This window comes from Gekko japonicus, unplaced genomic scaffold (assembly GCF_001447785.1).
Source record: "Gekko japonicus isolate JY-2015 unplaced genomic scaffold, Gekko_japonicus_V1.1 scaffold2436, whole genome shotgun sequence".
Lineage (NCBI taxonomy): Eukaryota > Metazoa > Chordata > Lepidosauria > Squamata > Gekkonidae > Gekko > Gekko japonicus.
Genome location: NW_015160295.1, coordinates 3,524 through 25,092, shown reverse-complemented (window position 1 = coordinate 25,092; position 21,569 = coordinate 3,524). Strand labels below are relative to the sequence as shown.

Sequence of the window (21,569 nt, the reverse complement as noted above, 5' to 3'; positions counted from 1 at the left end):
GTTAAGGTACCCTGTTTCCCTGAAAATAAGACCTACCCCAAAAATAAGCCCTAGCAGGATTTCTATGCATTTGTGGTATAAGCCCTAGTGTGTCTTCTTGAGAAAAAATAAATATAAGACAGTGTCTTATTTTCGGGGAAACACGGTAATAGCAGCAGATTTGTTTGTAGACGTGAGGTCAGTTCCAGCTACCAATGTAGAGGGCCTCGGGTAATGCAGCATCTTGCTTTGGAGTTGAAAGCTGTTGATAACACCGTGACTTACTTTGATTGCACGTACTGAAGAAATAGAGAAGTCAATAGTTGAAAGTCCACTGCTTTGATCATCATCGCAAACCCCCAAGCAGAAGTTTTAAGAACTGCTTTAAGTGCAGTTTAGAGAACAGAAGAAAAAGGAGGAGGAGGAGGAGAGAGATTATTTGAATCAGATTCTTCGCTCTGGTTTGCCACGAAGTATGTCTCATTATTTTCAAATACAAGCTATCAAGAGCAGGGAAGCGTTTGTTTATGCCGATTAAGTTGTCTTTGCCAAATACGGTTTTCTAGCCAAAAAAAGTTCCCTCGCTGCTCCAGAGCTGTGCAATTTCCCAGCTGTCTCCTGCAAAGGAAGTCGGAGCCATACCCCTCACATTCAAAATAGACTCCAAACTGCTTTTCATTTACTTTGCTCCCCTTTGAGATGCCAGAAGCAATTTCCTCTCGAAGTTGACTTCCTTTCTGGAAATGTTTTTTTTTTTTTTTGTCTCAAACCCATGTCGAGAGGCTCTCTATTCCCATTCTTGGACTAACTTCTTCTTATCTTTCCCTCCCTTTCTTTGCAACCGCGCCGGCACTGGCCTTCTGACTGTAAGTAATTGGACTGAAGTTTTTTTCTCTTTGCGGTAACTTTTTATTTCAGTTCTTTTCTTACATCACGGTTGCTCAGGCAAGAGGAACAGACAAAGCCCTCATTGGTGCCCTTTGCAACAGAACACTGCTCAGGGGGCCGGCTGTGAATTGACGTGGCATGGAAAATCTCAGCTAAGTTTGTAGCTCTTGCTACGTTCCTGTTAAAGAAGCACCACGCTCGTTGAGTTGGGAGCCTGGATTCACTCTCTGGGCCGGGATATAAAATGGATAGGAGATCCCCTCATTTTCTAATTCGGGGGCTAAATGTCGTTCCCCCCCCTTCGGCTTTATGGCTGAAAGCAAACAAAATCTAAAACAGATTTTTGGTAACATTTTTCTCCAGCCGGAGAAAGAGGATTTTCCAGCACTCTCCATTCCTGCCTCTCGCCCCTGTTTCTGCACCTTTACTCCTCTTTTTTTTTGCAGACTTTGCCATGGGGTGCGGACTAAGGAAACTCGAAGATCCGGATGACAGCAGCCCGGGAAAGATATTTTCAACACTGAAGAGACCTCAAGTAGAAACAAAGACAGACTGTGCTTACGAGTACATATTGCTAGATTTTACATTGGAAGGTACGTCTCGACTGTGTCAAAAATCTGTGAAAGTTTACGGGGAAGGAAGGCTTTCTTGTTCATTGTGTCTCTTATGATTAAATATGGGGGGAATCAATTATAATACATCAGTTTAGAAATAGGTTAGTCATGACTCTGTCTGAATACGGTAGTTGTGTGCGCGCTCTGCGCATATAAACATGGACAAGTCAGTGCCTCCGTGAAGAAGCACAAACTTTTGGAGACAGCTAAAGGGAGAGCAGACCGAATAACAACCCTTCAAAAAGTTTTCTGAAGAGGTCAGTTCGAAACTACCTTTTCGGCTTGTAATCTTTATTCAATAGCTTTCTAACATTATTCCTGGAAGTAATACTGAAATTGGTACAGTTAGAGGGGGAGGCCGTGTCCTGTGGAGCAACTTCATTCTTCGGCAGTGTCTTGTTTCCAAGCAAGCGACTCCCTGTTCCAAAATGTCAAAAACACAAACCACCCGAGATTTCTTCCCACAGGGATGACACAGCTCTGTTCTGCCTTAGGTGCTTCAGGGACTGGGACATTTCGTAATGCAAGCTTCACTAAAACTTCTCGGAATAGAACTGTACATCAATTCATTGAGGTAGCTGCTACTAAAAATGAATTCCAAAACGTGTTGTTTCGGGGGACAGATAATATGAATCTCTATTACCATCAGAATCTGTGTGCACAAATGACTTTTTAATGTGCAGGGTACTGAATGCTGCCTTTGAATGCGGTACCCACCAGTGTTCCCTCTAAGCTGAGTTAGAGTGAGCCAGCTCACAGTTTTTTAGCCTCCAGCTCACAGATTTTATTTATTTTTATTTATTTATTTATCCTTCCATTTGTATACCACTCACCCCCTGAGGGCTCTGAAGCGGTTCACATATTTAATCATATTTAATTTTGTCTTAGGTCATGAAGGATGGGGCTCCAGAGCAAACTAATGTATGCAGCAGCCAAATGGCTCGCTCACAACTTTAATGCCAGCAGCTCACAAAGTGAAATTTTTGCTCACAAGACTCCACAGCTTAGAGGGAGCATTGGTACCCACTTATACAGCTTATCATTCTGTGAGTTCATTTATTTCTTTTGTGGACCAAGCAAAACATCTCTGTGTGAAGTGGTAGCAGCAACATCCTATCAGATCTCAGGCTGGGTTGCCAAATGCGCACGCAGACAGTATGTGCCTGAGCTAGGACTTGCCATCCGTGCAACTGAATTTAATTGCATTGCTTTTCGTTTGGCTGTTTATTTATTTGATTTATATCCTGTCCTCCTTGCGTAGCAGGCTCAGGGTGGCTTACGGTAGGTTAAAGTACGTTAAAACACAGATGCATTGAAACAATGCAATAACGTAGTATGCAACAAGTGGCAATCATAAATACATATAGAAAGATAAAAACATAAAATGCTGATGACAGTAGCGTCCCATAGGGTCGAATTACGCTGGCTGTTGTTATTCAGGTTAACAAAGAGGGCCTTAACAGTTCAGATGTTAACTGTTCAGATGTTATCAATTATGTAGTCCGTGGTGGCTCCTAATCGAAGACCTGGCCTAATCGAAGACCAAGTAAGGAGGCAAACTTTCAATAGAGTACGTAAAAGCACCTGAAAGGATTTTGATGGAGAAAATTTCTGGGGGGTGGGTGGAATTTTTGTTGTTGTTGCAAGCACTAAAACAGATGCTTAGCAACTCAAGGGAAAGAGACAGAATGTTTCTTAATATCATTGTAGACGCCTATGCCATAGTATAAAGAAGACAGAGGGTTGGATTCACCTAGGGAGTATTTTTTTTTAAAGGTCAAGTGGTCTTCAGAGGCAGGGTGTGGTGGGCAAGTTCCATTCTGTAATCTCCCCTCTGCTGAAAGTACATAGGACCTAACCTGACGTCTGTAATAACTTAACCGAAATAGTTTCCCAAACCGTACTGAATAGGCGCTTGAATATACTTGGCCATCATATTCAAATGTGCTGTCTTTCGGTAGTTTTATCAGGATCTGTACATCTCAGTGACCTTACAAGGCCGTCCATTGTTTTGCAAACTGATCTTATGCATATCTGTTCCAAAAGTTAAGTCCTGCTCTCAAGAAAGTTTGCATTGGATTATAGCAATTAGCATCGCAACATTCCAGTCTGTAATGTTTGCGGTAGTGTATTGTGGGGCGAACAAGCCTGAAGTTCCAGAACACAGTTGCAGTTGTGACACGCCAGTACAGCCAGCGGTACACCTCATCCTTCATATCGGTTTGATGTCTCAACAAATCTTGCAGTCTGCCCATTAGTAAATTCATGAAGCTAGGATTGGCACCTGTGAGTAGAACAGTGTCACTGTGGTGCCTACATATAAGTACTGTACTAAAACAGGACAGGCTTGTAATTAGAATGATCAGCATACTGCACATTCATGTTCCATTGAGGTTTCTTCTATACCTTAATAGTGTGATATGCCCAATCTCTGTTAATGTGAGAAGGTAACATGATTTCACATTAACTTGATGAGTGATGGGAGGAAATTACTATATTGTAGCATATTCTCATGTTAATATATAATTGGGATATATGTGGATATTCTGTTGCTCAGTTGCACAGTCGAGTCCAACTCTTTGCGACCCCATGGACCACATCACGCCAGGCCCTCCTGTCTTCCATCGTGCTCCGGAGTTTGCTCAATTTCATGTTCATTGCATCTATTACACTGTCTAACCATCTCATCCTTTGCCGTCCCCTTCTTCTTTGACCTTCAGTCTTTCCCAGCATCAAGGTCTTCTCCCTTCTCATTTGGTGGCCAAAGTCTTTGAGCTTCAGCTTCAGTCTCTGGCCTTCCAGGGAACAGTCAGGGTTGATTTCTTTTAGGATTGACTGATTTGATCTCCCTGCAGTCCGAGGGACTCTCAAGAGTCTTCGCCAGCCACGTGGATATAACAGGACACAAAAGCACAGTACATTGTATTATATACTAGGGTGGATTCTACCCAATCCTACCCTCCGCTAAGCATAGTTGGAATCTTTCTTCCACTCTAAGAAGCCCTCCTCCAGCTTATGTGGCCTTTTCCTCCAATGGAGGAATGCTCTCTAGAGCTTTCCTCAAGGGTAAGGAATAATTAACAATTATTATTATTATCATATGGCAGTGTGTGTAGTACAGCCGGGAGATCCTAAGATTGTCTGGCAGCCAAAAGTTCTTGCTCTTTTAGTGTTATGCACCCCTAGGTATCGATCTAGACTTGGTTTTAAGGGAAGAGACATGCAGAGGTGGTTTGCCATTGCCTGCCTCTGTGTCACAGCCCTGGTATTCCTTGGAGGTCTTCCCATCGAAGTACTAGTCAGAGCCAACCCTGCTTAGCTTCCGAGAGCTGATGGGATTGAGCTAGCCCCAGACATAAGAACATAAGAGACGCCAATGTTGGATCAGGCCAAAGGCCCATCCAGTCCAACACTCTGTCACAAAGGGGCCAGAAATACCAGGTGCCATCAGGAGGTCCACCAGTGGGGCCAGGCCAGTATTATCTGACTTCCATAGCGGAGAGAACACGGAATCAAAATACCATGAATAAAAAGAGGCGAGGTTTCGGTGCTTTGTGTAGCCCTTTGCCCAATTCCATGCCTAGGAGAGGCAAAATGTATATGAAATAAGTATTTGCATGTACGTGCCCAATATATTTGTCTGTCTTGGTGCAGAGTTGATTTTTCTCTAAATTTGCTTTAGTTTTGTCAGCAGCAGCAATGACAATAACTACAACAATAAAACAGCAATAAAGCAGCAATAAAAGAAAAACAACCCCGGGAGGGCGGGGTAGAAATAAAAAAAAAAACAATTTAAATTAAAAAAAAATAACAACAAATATATCCATTCCAGTTTTTAGTCCACAGGGACACTGAATGATCCTGGTGGTCTTCTGGGAAATCGGAGAAATGGCGCAAAGCGAGCACTTTGAACTGAGCCTAGAAACACACCTGGTCTGGAAGCCAATAAGAACACTTGTCGGTAGTGAAGCAGCCCTTTTTTGGACCCTCTAACGAATCCAAGGACTTTAGCTGTTGTAGATTTTCCGGGTTGTGTGGCCGTGGTCTTGGCATTGTAGGACCTGACGTTTCGCTAGTAGCTGTGACTGGCATCCTCAGAGGTAGAACACAGAAAGACGGAGTACTTTGAGAATCCAAGGACTGCTCAAAGGCACTCCCACTCAGATTGCGTTGCAGTAGTCTAACATACTTGGCCTGGATCATAATAACCTCTATTCCAATTTTCAGAACTTTGTAGCTGTACCTGTTTTTGCTGTGGCCACTAACCCTTATGATTGTGTCAGGGCCAAACTACAAGTTTCGTGCCGCAACTCAGCAGCTGCAGGGAATGGCATTTCAAAAGCCTGCAGGGGCCCAGTTTGGCTCGAGACCGCAGCATGAGATCAAGGAGGCGCTGCTCTCTCTCCCCCACCCCTACGGTTGCCAGCTCTGGGTTGGGAAATACCTGGCGATTTGGGGGGTGGAGCCTCAGAAGAGCGGGGTTTGGGGACAGGAGGGACCTCAGTGGGGTATAATACCATAGAGTCCCCCTTCCAGAGCAGCCATTTTCTCCAGGGGAACTGATCTTTGTAACCCGGAGACCAGTTGTAATTCTGGGGGGGGGGTGTCTCCAGCTACCACCTGGAGATTGGCAATCCTACTTGCCCTGCACCATTTTCCAAGCCGAAACCCGACTTATTACAAAACATTATGTGTCGCTTGGCCTTCAGGGACATGATAGAGAGGCACGTGCAACACACCGATGTGGTTTTAAGAAGTTTCCTGTTAGCAGGACGCCTACAGCCAACTCGTACCGAGCATGTTTCAGCTTAGCTTATTTTTATTTTTTTTATTAACAATTTTTAAAATGTTACAACATCATTTATGAATAACATAGCTTAATCCAATACAAATATAATCCCAGTTTAACAAAAAGCAACGTAACCAGCTTTAAATACAGATGTATATCTCAGAAATACATAATTTTTTATACTGTGGATAGTCTGGAATAATTTATTTTTCTAACATATAGCTTATAACATATTGCCACAACTTTTTAGAAATAATTTTCCAGTGACACATTTGTCAAATTGAACGAAATTTTTTGCATTATAAAATGTTTCCGTATGTGGTTATACCATTGAGTAAGCGACAGAGGAGCTTATTTTTATATATAAAAGGAGTGCCTAAGGAACTGATGTCAACGTGTCCTCTACTTTCACTCCCTTTTAGGTTCCTCGAATCCAGATGTTATCAAGATCAGCTCTGTGCTGGATATTGCAAAAAAGGTAGAGGATTATTACACTAAAGGTTATGTGGTAGGAGCCATTCACCCCGTTTTACTATCAGCTGGACGAAGAAAGCACTTCCCAGCAAGTCATTTATACAGAGTTGTCCTGTGGCGTCTCAAATTAAGGTACACGTTACAAATAATTCCTTAAATTACAGCAACGTTTGTTGAGTAATTCTTAACTTAATTTGAAATTAATCTGAGTGGGTGGGATTTATTTTCAGAAGGTAGCCACGTTTTGTCCACAATAGGAGAGCCAGATTCGAACCCAGTAGCACCCTAGAGACCAGAAAGATTTTCAGGGGATACGCTTTCGAGAGCCAAAGCTTCGTTTTTGTACAAACCAAAGTATAAAATAAGAAGCAGTCCAACAGAGGAGCCCAGATTCAAACGTATGGAAGTGTAACAAATGTACACTTTTACTGCACACTTTTACTCCTAGGCCTGTCATCTAATTGAGTTTGGTGGTGGTTGTTCCAAAGGGGGAGAAAATGGCCTTTTTCTGCAACAAGCCCATGAACTTGTCCAGGGCTATTTTTGGGCAGGAACACACAGGAACAGAGTTCCGACTGGCTCCTGAGTTGGCCACGCCCAGCAGGAACTCGTTAGCATAATAGGCCACACCCAACAGCAGAAACTCATTAGGATTGGCTACATTAGGGGTGTGTGGCCTAACATGCAAAGGAGTTCCTGCTGCAAAAAAAGGCCCTGGGTTTTGACAACAAAGTAAACAGAATAAGAAGCAAAAGGTGGGTGTGGCTGGATGACCACACTTCTGGTAACGTGTAATAGGCCACACCCAACAGCAGGAACTCATTAGCGTATTGGGCCACACCCCTGACAGCACAGCTCATTAGCACATTAGGCCGCACCCCCATGTTACCAGAAGTGTGCTCATCCAGCCACGCCCACCTTTTGCTTCTTATTCTGTTTACCTTGTTTGTTGTCAAAACCCAGGGCCTTTTTTTGTAGCAGGAACTCCTTTGCATGTTAGGCCACACACCCCTAATGTAGCCAATCCTAATGAGTTTCTGCTGTTGGGTGTGGCCTATTATGCTAATGAGTTCCTGCTGGGCGTGGCCAACTCCGGAGCCAGCCGGAATTCCGTTCCTGTGCGTTCCTGCCCAAAAATAGCCCTGATTTTCAGGGAGTCGGTGGGGCCAAGTAGGGCTTTTGTGCAGCAAGGGTTTGAGTGGCTACTGGAGATTGGATTGGCTGTGCAGATTTTTTTTTAAACATTGTTTGTCAGCAGCTGCCACCACCACACACAGCACAAGAATCTTCACCGTGTGACTGAAGTAAAGCCAGGCCAGCTCCACCTCCTGTGGCAGCCATTTTGTAGTGGCCATTTTGTGGCCGCTGCGCCCACCACACCGGGTTAAGATTCCAAAGATGCCTGCAGGCTCTGGAACAGAGGTGTCAAACTCATTTGTTACGAGGGCCGGATCTGACATAAATGTCACTTTGTTGGGCCGGGACATGTGTGAGCCATAAAACATAATGCCAGGTACTGGAGACAGAAACTGTATAAAGGACAGCAGCTGGTAAGCTCCAAGTTGGTGTGTCCTCACTGCAGGGCCCCATGGGCTGGAAGGGGAGGTTGCAGAGGAAAACCCACATTAGGCGGACTGGAGAGGCACGGTGCTGTACTGGGCAGACGCTCCCACGCTGCTTGACTGCTGCAGACGAGGTTCTTCTGCCATGCTGAAGCCACAGTGGAGTGGCTCTGCCCACTCCCCCCCCCGGTACTCTCTCCCTTGCAACAGTTGCTTGCCGGCCACATGGGAGCCCTGGACGGGCCTATTCCGGCCCCCGGGCCTTACGTTTGACACCCCCTGCTCTAAAAGGCTGGGGACCTCTGACCCCTGAGTCTTTCTCTCATGTTGTGGCTGGTTTGCCTTTTTAACTCGAAGCTGCAAGCACGGAAGAAAGGCTCGCAGAGAGAGACTAACCCTTAGTGCTTTTGTATTTCCCCAGCTCAGAATCTCCCTGACCAAACTGGGGTTTTTTTCCTTCATACGCACTGGGGGAATAATATGGAGTCCCTCTATTTCCCCTTCGTTATTCCGCCAGCAGGTGAAAAAACCAGTGTGGGGGCAATATTTTCGAGCTGAAAATGGATAGGAAGGGGAAGTGTTAAGATGGTAAGGAGTTGTTTTCTGTTGCCCCAGAAGCTCGGACCAGAACCAACAGGTTTAAATCAAATCGAAAGAGTTTTCGCCTAAACATTAGGAAGAACCTCCTGACAGTGATAGAGGTTCAGTGGAACAGGCTTCCTCGGGAGGTGGCGGGCTCTCCTTCTCTGGAGGTTTTCAAGCAGAGGCTCGATGGCCGTCTGACAGCAATGCGGATTCTGTGAACTTAGGCAGATCATGAGAAGGGAGGGCAGGAAGGGCTGCCTCAGTGCTTAGTTCTTCTGGCCCTCTCTTACACGCCCAGGGAAATGCTGATCGCCACTTTGGGGTCAGGAAGCAGTTTTTCTCCAGGCCAGTTTGGCCGGGGATCCTGGAGGGTTTTTGTCATCTTCTGGGCGTGGAGCAGGGGTCACTGGGGGTGTGGAGGGGGGAAGTAGCTGTGAATTCCGAGCATTGTGCAGGGGGTTGGACTAGATGGCCCTGGAGTTCCCAACTCTATGATTCTATGAGTTTGTGACCACTCAAAGAGGAGGAGGAGGAGATTGGATTTATACCCCATGGCCCTTCACTACCAGAAGGTGTCTCAGAGCGGCTTACAAACTCCTTTCCCTTCCCCTCCCCACAACAGACACCCTGCGAGGTAGGTCGGGCTGAGAGAACTCTTGACAGAAACTGCTCTTTTTCAAGAACAGCTGTGCCAGAGTTATGGCTTGCTCAAGATCATCCGGCAGGTGCAAGTGGAGGAGTGGGGAATCAAACCCGGGTCTCCCAGATTAGAGTCCGCACACTTCACCACTACACCAAACTGGCTCTCTGTTGCAGGTAAGCCACCTGCTTCTCCCAGTTGGTAGTTCTGTTGTGTATTACATGGTTCATCAGAGGAATTTGCAATCCAAACTGACGGGAAGGTTATCCAAAGAACAGGATTTGCAAAGGCCGGAAAGAAACCAGTTGCCCGTGCCAGGGCTGTGTGCACAGTAGCAGCAGACTTCAACAGGACACTTTCGTTCTATGTTCCAGCCCGAAGCATTCAGCATCCAGAGCACACAGGCAACCCAAGCTTGTGATCGAGGAGTGTCCTTTGGCGTACGAAACCCTCACAAACGAGGAGGTGAAGGGTCTGTTAGAGAAGGTAGGCCGTTCTTGCAATTCCTTCAATCGAGTTTGTTGTGTACAGAAATTTGATGTGAGGTGTCGTAGAGTTGCCAAGTCTAGGTTGGGAAATGCCTGGAGATTTTGGGGGTGGAGCCTGGGGAGGGCGGGGTTTGGAGAGGGGAGGGACCTCAGCAGGGTAGAAGGCCACAGAGTCCACCTTCTAGAGCAGCCATTTTCTCCAGGGAAACTGATCTCTGTAGTCCAGAGGCCAATTGTAAAAGCAGATCCCCAGGCCCCACCTGGAGGTTGGCAACCCTGTACAGTGGGCACCTTCTACCGGAGAAGAGATTGGATATATACCCCACCCCTGACTACCCGAAGGAGACTCAGAGCGGCTTACAAACTCCTTTCCCTTCCCCCCCCCATAACAGACAGACACCCTATGAGGGAGGTGGGGCTGAGAGAGCTCTTTCAAGGACTGCCCTTGAGAGAACAGCTCTGAGAGAACTTGTGACTGACCCAAGGTCACACCAGCAGCTGCAAGTGGAGGAGGACTGGGGAATCAAACCCGGTTCTCCCAGATTAGAGTCCGCGGTCCTAACCACGACACCAAACTGGCTCTCAAGAGCCTCAAGCCAGCTGTGCTGCTGCCCCAATCAGGATCAGGCCCTTGTGACTTTTTAAAAACTGTTATGTATTGCCTATACATAAATAGCTGAGCTTGACTTACACTCCTGTCCATCTCTGGTATTGTAAATAGCGAAACCTGATTGGCTTCTCTGCGTAGAAGACCAATCAGGACACTAGAAGAGCCCTGGAGGGAAATGAACCTATTGGCTGTTACGTTACTGTTTTGATTGGTTATTACTGTTACACAGGGGCGTGGCTATGTCAGCCCGCATAGTTTAAAAGAGAGCCTGTCGCTCTCCTGTTTGTGTTCGTCCCTACCTTGCTAAATAAAGCTGAATCACTTATTAGAGCTGCTGCCTTAAGTCTCGTACATAACAAAAACCACTTTGAAACATCAGCAGTATCCCTGTAGTGGGCATGAGGATGCCGTCACATCTAGACTGGCCCCGATGGACGTACAGTTCAAGGTTGAATTGTGTGAGATCTGTAGGGAGAGACGTCAGCTTGCGGGTTTTTGCTGCTTCGTTTTAAGCTTGTTTCAAAAGGTGGCACCTGAGAGACCAACAAGGGCTTTGGAGAGCCAGTGCCCCCCGTCATCAGATAACTGGAGCTTTGACTCTGGGAGGCTTCTACCCCAAATATCTTGTTGGTCTGTCAGGTGCCGTGCTACTGGACTGGGATCGGGCTGTTCATTTGAAACTGTCGGTTTGTTGCATGCTTATATGTGGGAGAGGGTTTCGGGAGGGGGGCGTTGGAATCATCCCCTTGCTTGTAAGACACTTGGAGGGCCTCCCAACTCACACAAGATCTGCTTTGGAGCTAACCCAAACACTTTCCCTATACACAAATGCTAGCATAGGATCAGCCGCAGGTGAGTGGCCTTTTTAGATGCTTTTTCTCAGGTGTCACTTGGATAAGTTTTAATTTCTAGACCTCTGGTGTCGTGCATTAAAGGAACAAATTTTGAGTCCAGTGGCAGCTTTCAGACCAACAAAAGTTTATTCAAGGTATGAGCTTCCGTGTCCATGCACACTTCCTCAGGTACATTGAAGTGGAATTTAACGGTTTTATTATTTATTTATTAATTATTACTTTTGGCTTCTACCCTGCTCGAACCCCCTAGGGGGTCTCTGAGCGGCTTACAGTTACTCTGTTATCCCTAACTTTGGCCACATCTTAATTGGTTCATATATATAGGCAGATGCCTCTACGTTGATGAACGGCAAATTAGCGTGCAGCTTAATGAAGATGTTGTAGTAGGCACTGGACTCAAAATCTGTTAAAATTTAAAGCGCTCCATATCTCAAGTGTCAAGGCGGTGCTGTTTTCTCCCAATTGCTTCTTTGCTTAGTTGAAAGTTTCCAGAACCGGGAAGTGAAAAAACTGCAAATATTTATCTGTTCATTTATTCAGAATATTTCCGTGCCAACTCTTCAGAGTCCTGTTCAAGGTGGGTTGCTGTTAAAAACCCTAATATTAAAACATAAGCCAAAAACCACGTGTCTGTTTTACTGGATGCCAATATTTTAGAAAGCTGCAGTAAGGCAGCAACGTTGCGCTTAGGGCAAAATATAGATGTGCTGGCTTTACACGCCAGCGTACACATTTTTCTCTGTGGCCATAGACCAGTGCACACATACAAAGTAGCCCTTGCCATACCATTCGTCCACAACTTCAAAGTCCACCCCATTAAAGCGTCACTTTCTGTCAACAACTTAGATCAATGATGCTGCCAAGAGAGGGATGAAGTTTGTGGGCTTTATAACACAGCCAAGCCCTCAGTCTCAAGTCTGCAATGGCACCAGCCCAGATGGAAGCATGGAGCCTGATCCGACACCGCGCAGGAGGAGCCAGGAACAGCAGAGACCCGGCTCCGACGAAAACCTCAAGAACTGGAACGGAGGGACGCTGAGCGGTCAGTCCTCCGAGAGTGGGATCGAAGAAGAAATTCATCCCGACAGCCGACCGTGTCCCGATTCTGACTTTCAAGATGGAAGAGAAGGCAGCCCTGGGCCTATGAAATTAAGGAAAGGAGAAGGTATGTAAGAATACTGGCTACGTATTCCACACGGATTGAGTAACTGTTTCAAACTGCACCACCACCACCACCCAGTTTTTAGAAAGCAATTATTTTGCAAGGGGCATTGCCATCTAAACATGTTCAGAACTGGCCAGTGCTTTTAGAGTCATGCATGACGCTGCCTTATACTGCTGCAGGAAGTGGTGGTGGCTACAAGCATAGACGGCTTCAAGAGGGGGCTGGATAAACATATGGAGCAGAGGTCCATCAGTATAGATGGAACACTATGTCTGGGGCAGTGAGGCTCTGTATTCTTGGTGCTTGGGGGGCAACAGTGGGAGGGCTTCTGGAGTTCTGGCCCTGCTGGTGGACCTCCTGATGGCACCTGGGTTTTGGCCACTGTGTGACACAGAGTGTTGGATCAGATGGGCCATTGGCCTGATCCAGGGGTCATTTCGTAGAAAAAGAGGTCCAGGCGCTCATTAGCATAACTCATTAGCATAACTTATTTGCATATGCCACACCCCCTGACGTCACCGGAAGTGTGTCAGAAGGATGCAGATCTGTCCTCGCAGAGGAGGGAGAGCTTGTACCTGAATAAAACTTGGTCTTAAAGGTGCCACTGGACTATTTTGAGCTGGGGGGGGGGGCTCTGCAACTTACCTGGCTGCTTCTTGCTCTGACTGCTGGGAGCAGGGGGTGGGGCTTGTTGCACGTGCCTGCCCCCTGGGCTTTTTACTGCCAGAGCTCCGCTCCTGCGCGCTCCTGCAGGAAATGACCCCTGGCCTGATCCAACATGGCTTCTCTTATGTTGTTATGTCTGGGGCAGTGATGCTCTGTCTTCTTGGTGCTTGGGGAGGGCAACAGTGGAAGGGCTTCTGGAGTTTTGGCCCCACTGGTGGACCTCCTGATGGCCCCTGGGTTTGGCCACTGCGTGACAAAGAGTGTTGGATCAGATGGGCCATTGGCCTGATCCAACATGCACACGCAGCTGACTGCAGATTTTTCAAGCAGTAAGCCTTTAAGCTTGACTTCAGATTCTCCGTCCATCTGACGCACCATTCTTTTCCCTCCGGTGTACTTATTCTGCAGCTACAGTTTAAGAAACACACTTTTCTCAATCGGGGTGGGAACTTCACTTGTGACGTGGGGGTGGTGGTGGCATACAAAGTTTTTTTAAAAAAATTATGCAATTGCCCTATTGCAGTTGCACAGTAGCGTCCAGCAAGTACCTCCCATTTAAATCTTCATGGTTCAGGTCTTGCTCATGCATTTTAGCATTAGTTCCTGAAAGGGAGCACAAAGGATCCCAGGCAAAGGGGGGGAAACCAGTGTTGAAACTGACAGGACTACTTTTTGAAACTGACAAGCAGCTGTGAAGCCCCGTTTTTGATATTGCCCGGCAATTGGGGGTTCTCTGCTGTGTTGTTGGCCACTGTGAAAAATGGGAGAGTCACATGATCTCATAATATGGGGGGACATGTTAAGTGTACCGAATGCATGGTAGGACCCAATGACACTGGCACTGCAAGCTTTGATCATTAGCAACATGTGTGTGTGTGCGCGCGCGCGCACACTCCTGATGGCCCCAGAGTTTTGGCCACTGTGTGACACAGAGTGTTGGACCGAATGGGCCATTGGCCTGATCCAACATGGATTCTCTTATGTTCTTATCCAGTTCCTTAAATATACCATTTTCCAGACTGATTTCTGTCCCCGCTGTCTTTCCTCAGATAACAAACTGTATACTGTCTTCAACGTGTTTGAGGATGATTCTACCTGCTGGACGTATCACGACGGTGTTTTATCTCTCAAAGTGACAAGGAAAGGCCCCGTGATTAGTACTCTGGATGCCGATTGGCTAGAATTAACCACGTATTATTACAAACAAGGACTGTCGTTAATCGACTCGTTTGTATACTGGGAGGCTTCTAAAGGTGAGGGTCACAACATCACCCCTCTGTGCTCCTGGGAAATGGGGTGGAAAGTATGATTTCATTCAGAACGCTAAAGGAGCTCGGAAACGAGGCAGGCCATGCTACTGAGTCACTGTTGTATAACAGGAGAAATGAGTGATCAGGACTGGGAGGGCAGAGGCACACGCAGATATTTCGATGCTGCAACAAGAAATATTTTTCCTGCTTAAAATTTGTATTTCTACTAAGGGATTAGGTGGCAAAAATCGCTCAGACTCTGACCCCCCACTCCGCTCTGAGGCACACCCTTTGCCAAATAGACTGTACTCCCCTTTATCTTATGGAGGGCTGAGAGGCCTTGTCAGCAGTTGTCACGGCTCAGGTGGGGTGTCACCTGACGCTGCCACCACTCTGGTTCCAGGCTCCTCTGAGAAGGCCCAGAGCACCTTCCCAGGCCTTTAGACCTCCCTTTTTCTGCTGCTCCAGATCTTTTTATTCCAAGCCCTCCTCTTTTCCTATTGGTCAATTTTGGCTTCAAAACCTCTCGGGCTTCTGGGAGTTGTAGGCCCAGCCTCACCTACTGCTAGCCAGGCTCCCTGGGCCTAGTAGGCCTCTGGTGGCACAGCACAGATCATGACAGCAGTGTTCCCTCTAAGATGAGTTAGCGTGAGCCAGCTAAGTTTTTAGCCTCCGGCTCACACATTTTTGTCCTAGCTCAGGAAGGAGGGCTCCAGAGCCAACTCATTTATGCAGCAGTCAAATGGCTCGCTCACAACTTTAATGCCGGTAGCTCACAAAGTTGAATTTTTGCTCACAAGACTCCACAGCTTAGAGGGAGCATTGCTTGTCAGTCAAGGGGACATGTTTCTGACCAAATAAACATCCCCAGCTACCCCCTGTGGAGGGGTGAGTGCAATATATCCAGGGGCAAAGAATTCCATCAATAGGGTACAGCCAGAAGAAAACAACAGGTAATTGTCAAGATTTTAGGGTCTGGGATGAAGTAAAGTGTACAAAGAATGCCATAGTCAAAAAGGGGTATGAAAAGGAAGCAAAAACAAGAGGTCATAAAGAGTAGTTAACAGTTATCGTTCGTAGCTCAACCACAGCAATTTAAAATTGCTCCTGGGAAGGAGATGGGGTTGCCAACTCCAGCCTGGCAAATTCCTGGGAATTTGAGGGGTGGAGCCTGGAGAGGGTGGGGTTTGCAGAGGGGTGGGACCTCAGACAGGTAGAATGCCATAGACTCCACCCTCCAAACCAGCCATTTCGTCCTGGGTAACAATTGTTGCCAATCTCCAGGTGAGGGCTACAGATCACTCAAAATTACAACTGCTCTTCAGGTAGCAGAGATCAGTTCCTCTGGAGAAAACAGTGGACTCTGTCATACCCTGCTGAGGTCACCACAGCAAATTGACACTGTTTGCCCAAAGCCAGAGCACTCCCCCAGAGCCTCTTTCTAGATCTCGTTGTATTTATTTCCACAACGGGCTTTATTCCTAGTTAGGAGATAAGTATAGGAGAAACATCAGATTTTCTAGGGGGTGGAATACGATCACAAGTATTACTCCTTACCCGAAAGGGAGAGGAGGCTTTTTTTCCCAGTTGCACTGCCAAATAGGAGGTCATCTATATATATATATAAATAACATTTTGGGGGGGTCATCTTACACTAAGGGCTGTTTTCCTTTTGTGTAAACACGGGTATTATCCTTCTTGTATATCTGGGGAAACGAAATGGGCAGTGTATGCTGGAGCAGAGCTTCAGGCATGTGGACAGTTTGGAAACCAATTCAGAAAGGGTTCCTACTGACATACAAGATCTGGCAGGCTTCCTTCTGCTGTGGAGGGATCTCTGCTTCCCCCCACCTTTGCTACTCTAATGACACTCACATCAAACACCAAATCCAGCACCAGAAAAGGTCGAAAGTCCAGTAAGAGTCCCGGACTCAGGCGCACCTGAAAGACTAACCAAATTTGTGCCAGGGGATGAACTTTCGTGAGTCACTGCTCACTTCTTCAGGTACCTTACGCAAGTTTCTTCGTAAGGCTGATGGATTTCTGTTCTGTTTGGCTAATGTGGTGCCTTCCATGGAGACAGCTCAAGATGGGTGTTAGTCTGTCTGTAGCAGCAGAAAAGAGCAAGAGTCCAGGAGCACCTGAAAGACTAACCAAATTTGTGGCAGGGGAGGAGCTTTCCTGAGTCACTGCTCACTTCTTCAGGTACCTTACGCAAGTTTCTTCGTAAGGCTGATGGATTTCTGTTCTCTTCCTTTTATCTGTTCTAACCCGACCGCTCAGCAATTTCATGGAGTGCCCACGAGTCCTTGTCTTGTGAGAAAGGGAGAAAAGTACCTATTTCTCTACCTGCTCTATCCCATGCATAATCTTATAAACAATCATGTCACCCCTCAGTCGTCATTTCTCCAAGCTAAAGAGCCCTAAGCACTTTAACCTTTCCTCATAGGGAACTCCAGAGCCTTAAGGAAGCTGGGTTTCCCCTGTGGCAGAGGGACATGTGGTGTGTTCTGTTTTTTTGTAGCTTGTGGGCCTTTCCCCGAAGCTGAGGATGGAGATCAGTGGAAAGTTTCTAGTTTTTAGAAATGTCTGATTCTTGGGCAGTCCCTGTAGACAGTCATAAAATAAGAGGTGGGCTAAACTTATTGGGTAGAAGGTAAAGGTAAAGGTTCCCTTGCTCGAAAGCCAGTCGAATCCGACGCTAGGGTTGCGGTGCTCATCTCCGTTTCAAAGCCGAAGAGCCAGCGCTGTCCGAAGACGTTTCCGTGGTCATGTGGCCGGCATGACTAAACACCAAGGCGCACGGAACACTGTTACCTTCCCACCGAAGTGGTACCTATTTATCTACTTGCAATTTCTTGCTTTCGAATTGCTAGTTTGGTAGGAGCTGGAACTAGAGATTATTGGGGGGGGAATCTTAATTTGAACTCAGAAGTTTGCAGTTGCTAAATGTTTAATGTTTCTGCCATTTGTTTTATTTTCTTCCACTATGCCCAGTTGATCACCTATCCAAATCGTTAGAAGGCTTGTTTATATATGAAGAGGAAGGCTCGGGAGTCCCAGGTTCCAACAGGAAAGGAAATGATACAATAGTCGTAGAACAGTGGACTGTCATTGAGGTAAACTTCCTGTTTATGTTTTGTTTCTAGTCAAGGTGCCCTAATCTCACAGGGTGCTTTAAGGACCCTGTGTTCACTCCCACTGCTGAAGAGGCCATTTGCCGTTTGCATTTTGAAAGGCTTGCCTCTTCAGCAGCAAAAATAGCCGTGAAAGCACTATGGCCGCTTCAGAGGAAACTTTTAACTGGGTGAACAATTTCCGGTGGGTAGCCATGTTGGTCTACAGCAACAGAACAAAGTTGGAGTCCAGTGGCACCTTTAAGACCCACAAAGTTTAATTCTGGGCATAAGCTTTTGTTGCATGCATGCTTCTTCAGATGCATTCTGGGTATAAACTGTTGTGTGCATGTACGCAAAAGCTTATACCCAGAGAATTAAACTTTATTGGTCTTCAAGATTCCACTGGACTCAAACTTTGTTCTGGGTGAATAGTTGTCCCACACACTAACAATTTTGTGCGTGATCTAATATCCTGCAGTAAGAAAATAACATTTTATTGCTCCACACAGACAATTTTCTTGTCTGGTTCAGTCCAATAAAGCCGTCAAAGCCAGTAATGAGAACTTGTTACGTACATCCCTTTTATTCAGTCGCGGGCAATGCAAATCGGGGAAATATATTTATTTATTTATTTATTACTTCGATTTGATATACCGCCCTAACCCCCGTGCAAATACTGCAGAAGAAAGCATTAACAACCTCAGCTCACCGTCCTCAACCCTATTTTCCCCCCCTCCCAAATTCTGCCTCATTTGAACTCCTAGGAAACCACAGGAGATCTCCTCTCGTCTTGGTTATGTCGGGCAGGAGACATAGCATGCAAGTCCAAGATCAGTCATATAGCAGATACTTCAACCGGCTATTTTGCATGGGGAAATGCAGGTTCAGACTCTCAAGAAGTAACCCATCTCTTTGTTTCTGAATACAGGGCAGTGAGATCAAAACAGATTATGGTCCTCTGTTGCACACGTTGGCTGAGTTTGGCTGGCTTTTAACATGTGTATTGCCTACTCCGATCATCCGACTGGACAGGTGAGTGGAAACAACGTGCGGTTCCAGAGGAGAATGCAGCGGTGTGTTAATTTGGTGTAGTGGTTAAATGTGTGGACTCTAATCTGGGAGACCTAGGTTTGATTCTCCGCTTCTCCACATGCAGCTGCTGGTGTGACCTTGGGTCAGTTGCAAGTTCTCTCAGAGCTGTTCTCTCAAGGGCAGTTCTCGGGAGAGCTCTCTCAGCCCCACCTACCTCACAGGGTGTCTCTTGTGGGGAGGGGAAGGGAAAGGAGTTTGTAAGCCACTCTGAGACACCTTCGGGTAGTGAAGGGCGGGGTATAAATCCATCTTCTTCTTCTTCTTCTTCTACTGAAGTTAAGCAAAGGCAAAATCTTGCATCTGTGCTGACTGGCATCCTCATTCGCTTTAAGGAACACACAGGACAGCTGAGAGCCATGACAGTTGGGTTGCCTGGCAACTGGCGGGGGATGGGGGGGACTTACCAGGAGAAAGAGAAAGGCCCAGGCCTCGTCGCCGGCATCATACAGGAAGTGACATCATCACACCAGTGACGTCTGGGCAACACTCTGGTATTTGGGCAAAGATTCTATGGTCAAATTGGCTTCAGCCATAGAATTTTTACCCAAATACCAGAGCGTTGCCCGGACGTCATTGGCATGACAACATCACTTCCTGTGTGGCGGCAGCAAAGTCTAGGCCTTTCTCTTTCTAAGTCCCCCTGCCTGCCAGCTGACCAGTGGCTGCGGTACAGGGCCCTGCCTCCACCAGGGGGTCTGACAGCCCTACTCCACAGACTGACAGACAAAAGGTTCCCCCAACCCCACCACCACTGCCTATACCCAACTCAAACAACTTACAGAAGCAAATCCCACAACTTGCCTGGGTTCGTGCCCCCCCCCCCAGGTGACCAGGCCCCCCAGAATTTTGTCCCCTTATTATTCTGATCCCCTTGTCCTTAATTTGAAGTTGGCAAGACACATTTGTAGTGTTACAGATTGCCGTACCCCATTCAGCTCTTTTCCGTTTTAAAGTTTAGCCAGGGGTCTGAAGTCTTTTACTGAATCTGGGCCATTAGTGAATAGAAGGTACAATGCTTTGGACACCGAACACCGTTACTCGAGCAGGCGTTTCTGTCCTTTGCAAGCCGCAGAGAATGTGCCTGTCAAATAGAATGTTCCAGAGGGCAGACCTGTCGGTCTGCCGTAGAAAGAGCTCGATTCCAGCCCAGTAGCCCCTTAGGGGCCAACAAGACTTTGGGGGGGGGGTATGAGGTTTGGAGAGTCAAAGCAAATTTGACAAAGGGAGCTTTGACTCCCAAAAGTTCACCCCCCCCCCAAAAAAAATCATCTTGGTCTCTAGCCAGTTTGGTGTCGTGGTTAAGTGTGCGGACTCTAATCTGGGAGAACCAGGTTTGATTCCCCACTCCTCCACTTGCACCTGCTGATGTGACCTTGGGTGAGTCACAAGCTCTGGCACAGCTGTCCTTGAAAAAAGAGCAGTTTGTGTCAGAGTTCTCTCAGCCCCACTCACCTCACAGGGTGTCTGTTGTGGGGATGGGGAGGGAAAGGAGTTTGTAAGCCGCTCTGAGACTCCCAAGTGAAGGGCGGGGTATAAATCCAATCTCTCCTCTCCTCTCTCTCTAAGGTGCTACTGGACTGGGATTTTTTCGTTGATGTATTCTTTTCCTTTAGTGATCGACTCGTTTGACCAAAGGTCTCAAGTCAGGCCTCAATAAATCATGACTCTGTTATTTCGTTATTCTTATTCTCGTATCTCGCTGTTCAAACAGAATGTTGAGCCTGGCCCTTTTGCTAATGTGGAGCGTGTGGCTGATTTCATTTTAATGTGCTGCAGCAAACAGCTGGAACGTCGAGTGTTGCCTCCAGGGGCGCAACAACCACTCTCTTCCCTTGTGATGCTTTCCCCGCTCTTTAAAAGCAAAATCCTCGTCTCCTATACTGCCCAGTGAACTTCAGCTCATACACCCTCTGGCTCAAGCGGCTACAGGAGGGCTCGCTTACTTTTGGAATAGTCCGCAGAGATCGCTTATGCCAGAAGCAAGATTTTTGTAAAATACAGTTTGTGGTAAAATAACAACAACAACAAAAAACCCTGTTCCCCTTAGGTTCTAGTTGCAGAGAAGTTTACAGCTCAGAGCTATCATGCTGGGAAAGCAATTAACATCCAGTATGAAAACAGCAGCGGGTGTAAAATGTCAAAGGTTTCCCCTCCTATAAGCAATTGTTTATTTTGGCCATAACTGAGAAGGGTGATGTAATGAGCGCTGTCGGGCCCACTGAGGCTTCTGAGGTGCAAAGGGGAGACCTGTTCATTAGAACTGGGTTGCTGCCAGTGTTCCCTTAGTGTAAGCTAGCTCACAGTTTTTTAGCCTCCAGCTCACACATTTTTGTCTTAGCTCAGGAAGAATGGCTCCAGAGCAAACTAATTGATGAGGCAGCCAAATCCCTCCCTCACAGCTTTAATGCCAGTAGCTCACAAAGTAGAATTTTTGCTCACAAGACTCCACGGCTTAGAGCGAGCATTGGTTGCTGCCAAATTGCTCTAGAGTGGGAGGGTGGGGGCCATTTTGAGCTCTGAAAAGGTACAGGAAGAAAGGCACTGAAACTTTCTTTTGCCCAAATTCCCTTCCCGCCATTTTACCCCAGTGTTTTTTCTCTCGTGGGATACTGAAGTTGGAAATTATTTCAGGAGACAGAAAACTGCCAGGTGTGGGGGGGGGGGGGGGGGGGGGACACAGCAGTAGCCGTTGTCCAGTTTCTGTCCTGGCCGGCACAGTTGTGCAGGCAGGAGGGCCACAGGTCAAAAAGCAAGCAGCCGAGGGCATAATTCCGCAAGACGCCCGGCATGTGTT

The 21,569-nt window shown here is 46.8% G+C and overlaps 1 protein-coding gene across 1 annotated transcript; it reads left to right on the top strand.

The window, feature by feature from the left end:
- Nucleotides 1–970: 970 nt before the first annotated feature.
- On the top strand, nt 971–20,417 carry RFTN2 (raftlin family member 2; the record flags this gene model as incomplete). The annotated part of the gene is made up of 8 exons (XM_015416024.1): nt 971–1,460; nt 6,693–6,876; nt 9,906–10,017; nt 12,330–12,648; nt 14,364–14,567; nt 17,562–17,683; nt 18,612–18,715; nt 20,342–20,417. Coding segments are annotated over exons 1-8 (1,260 nt in total), but the record flags the coding sequence as incomplete, so codon positions are not given.
- Nucleotides 20,418–21,569: the final 1,152 nt, after the last annotated feature.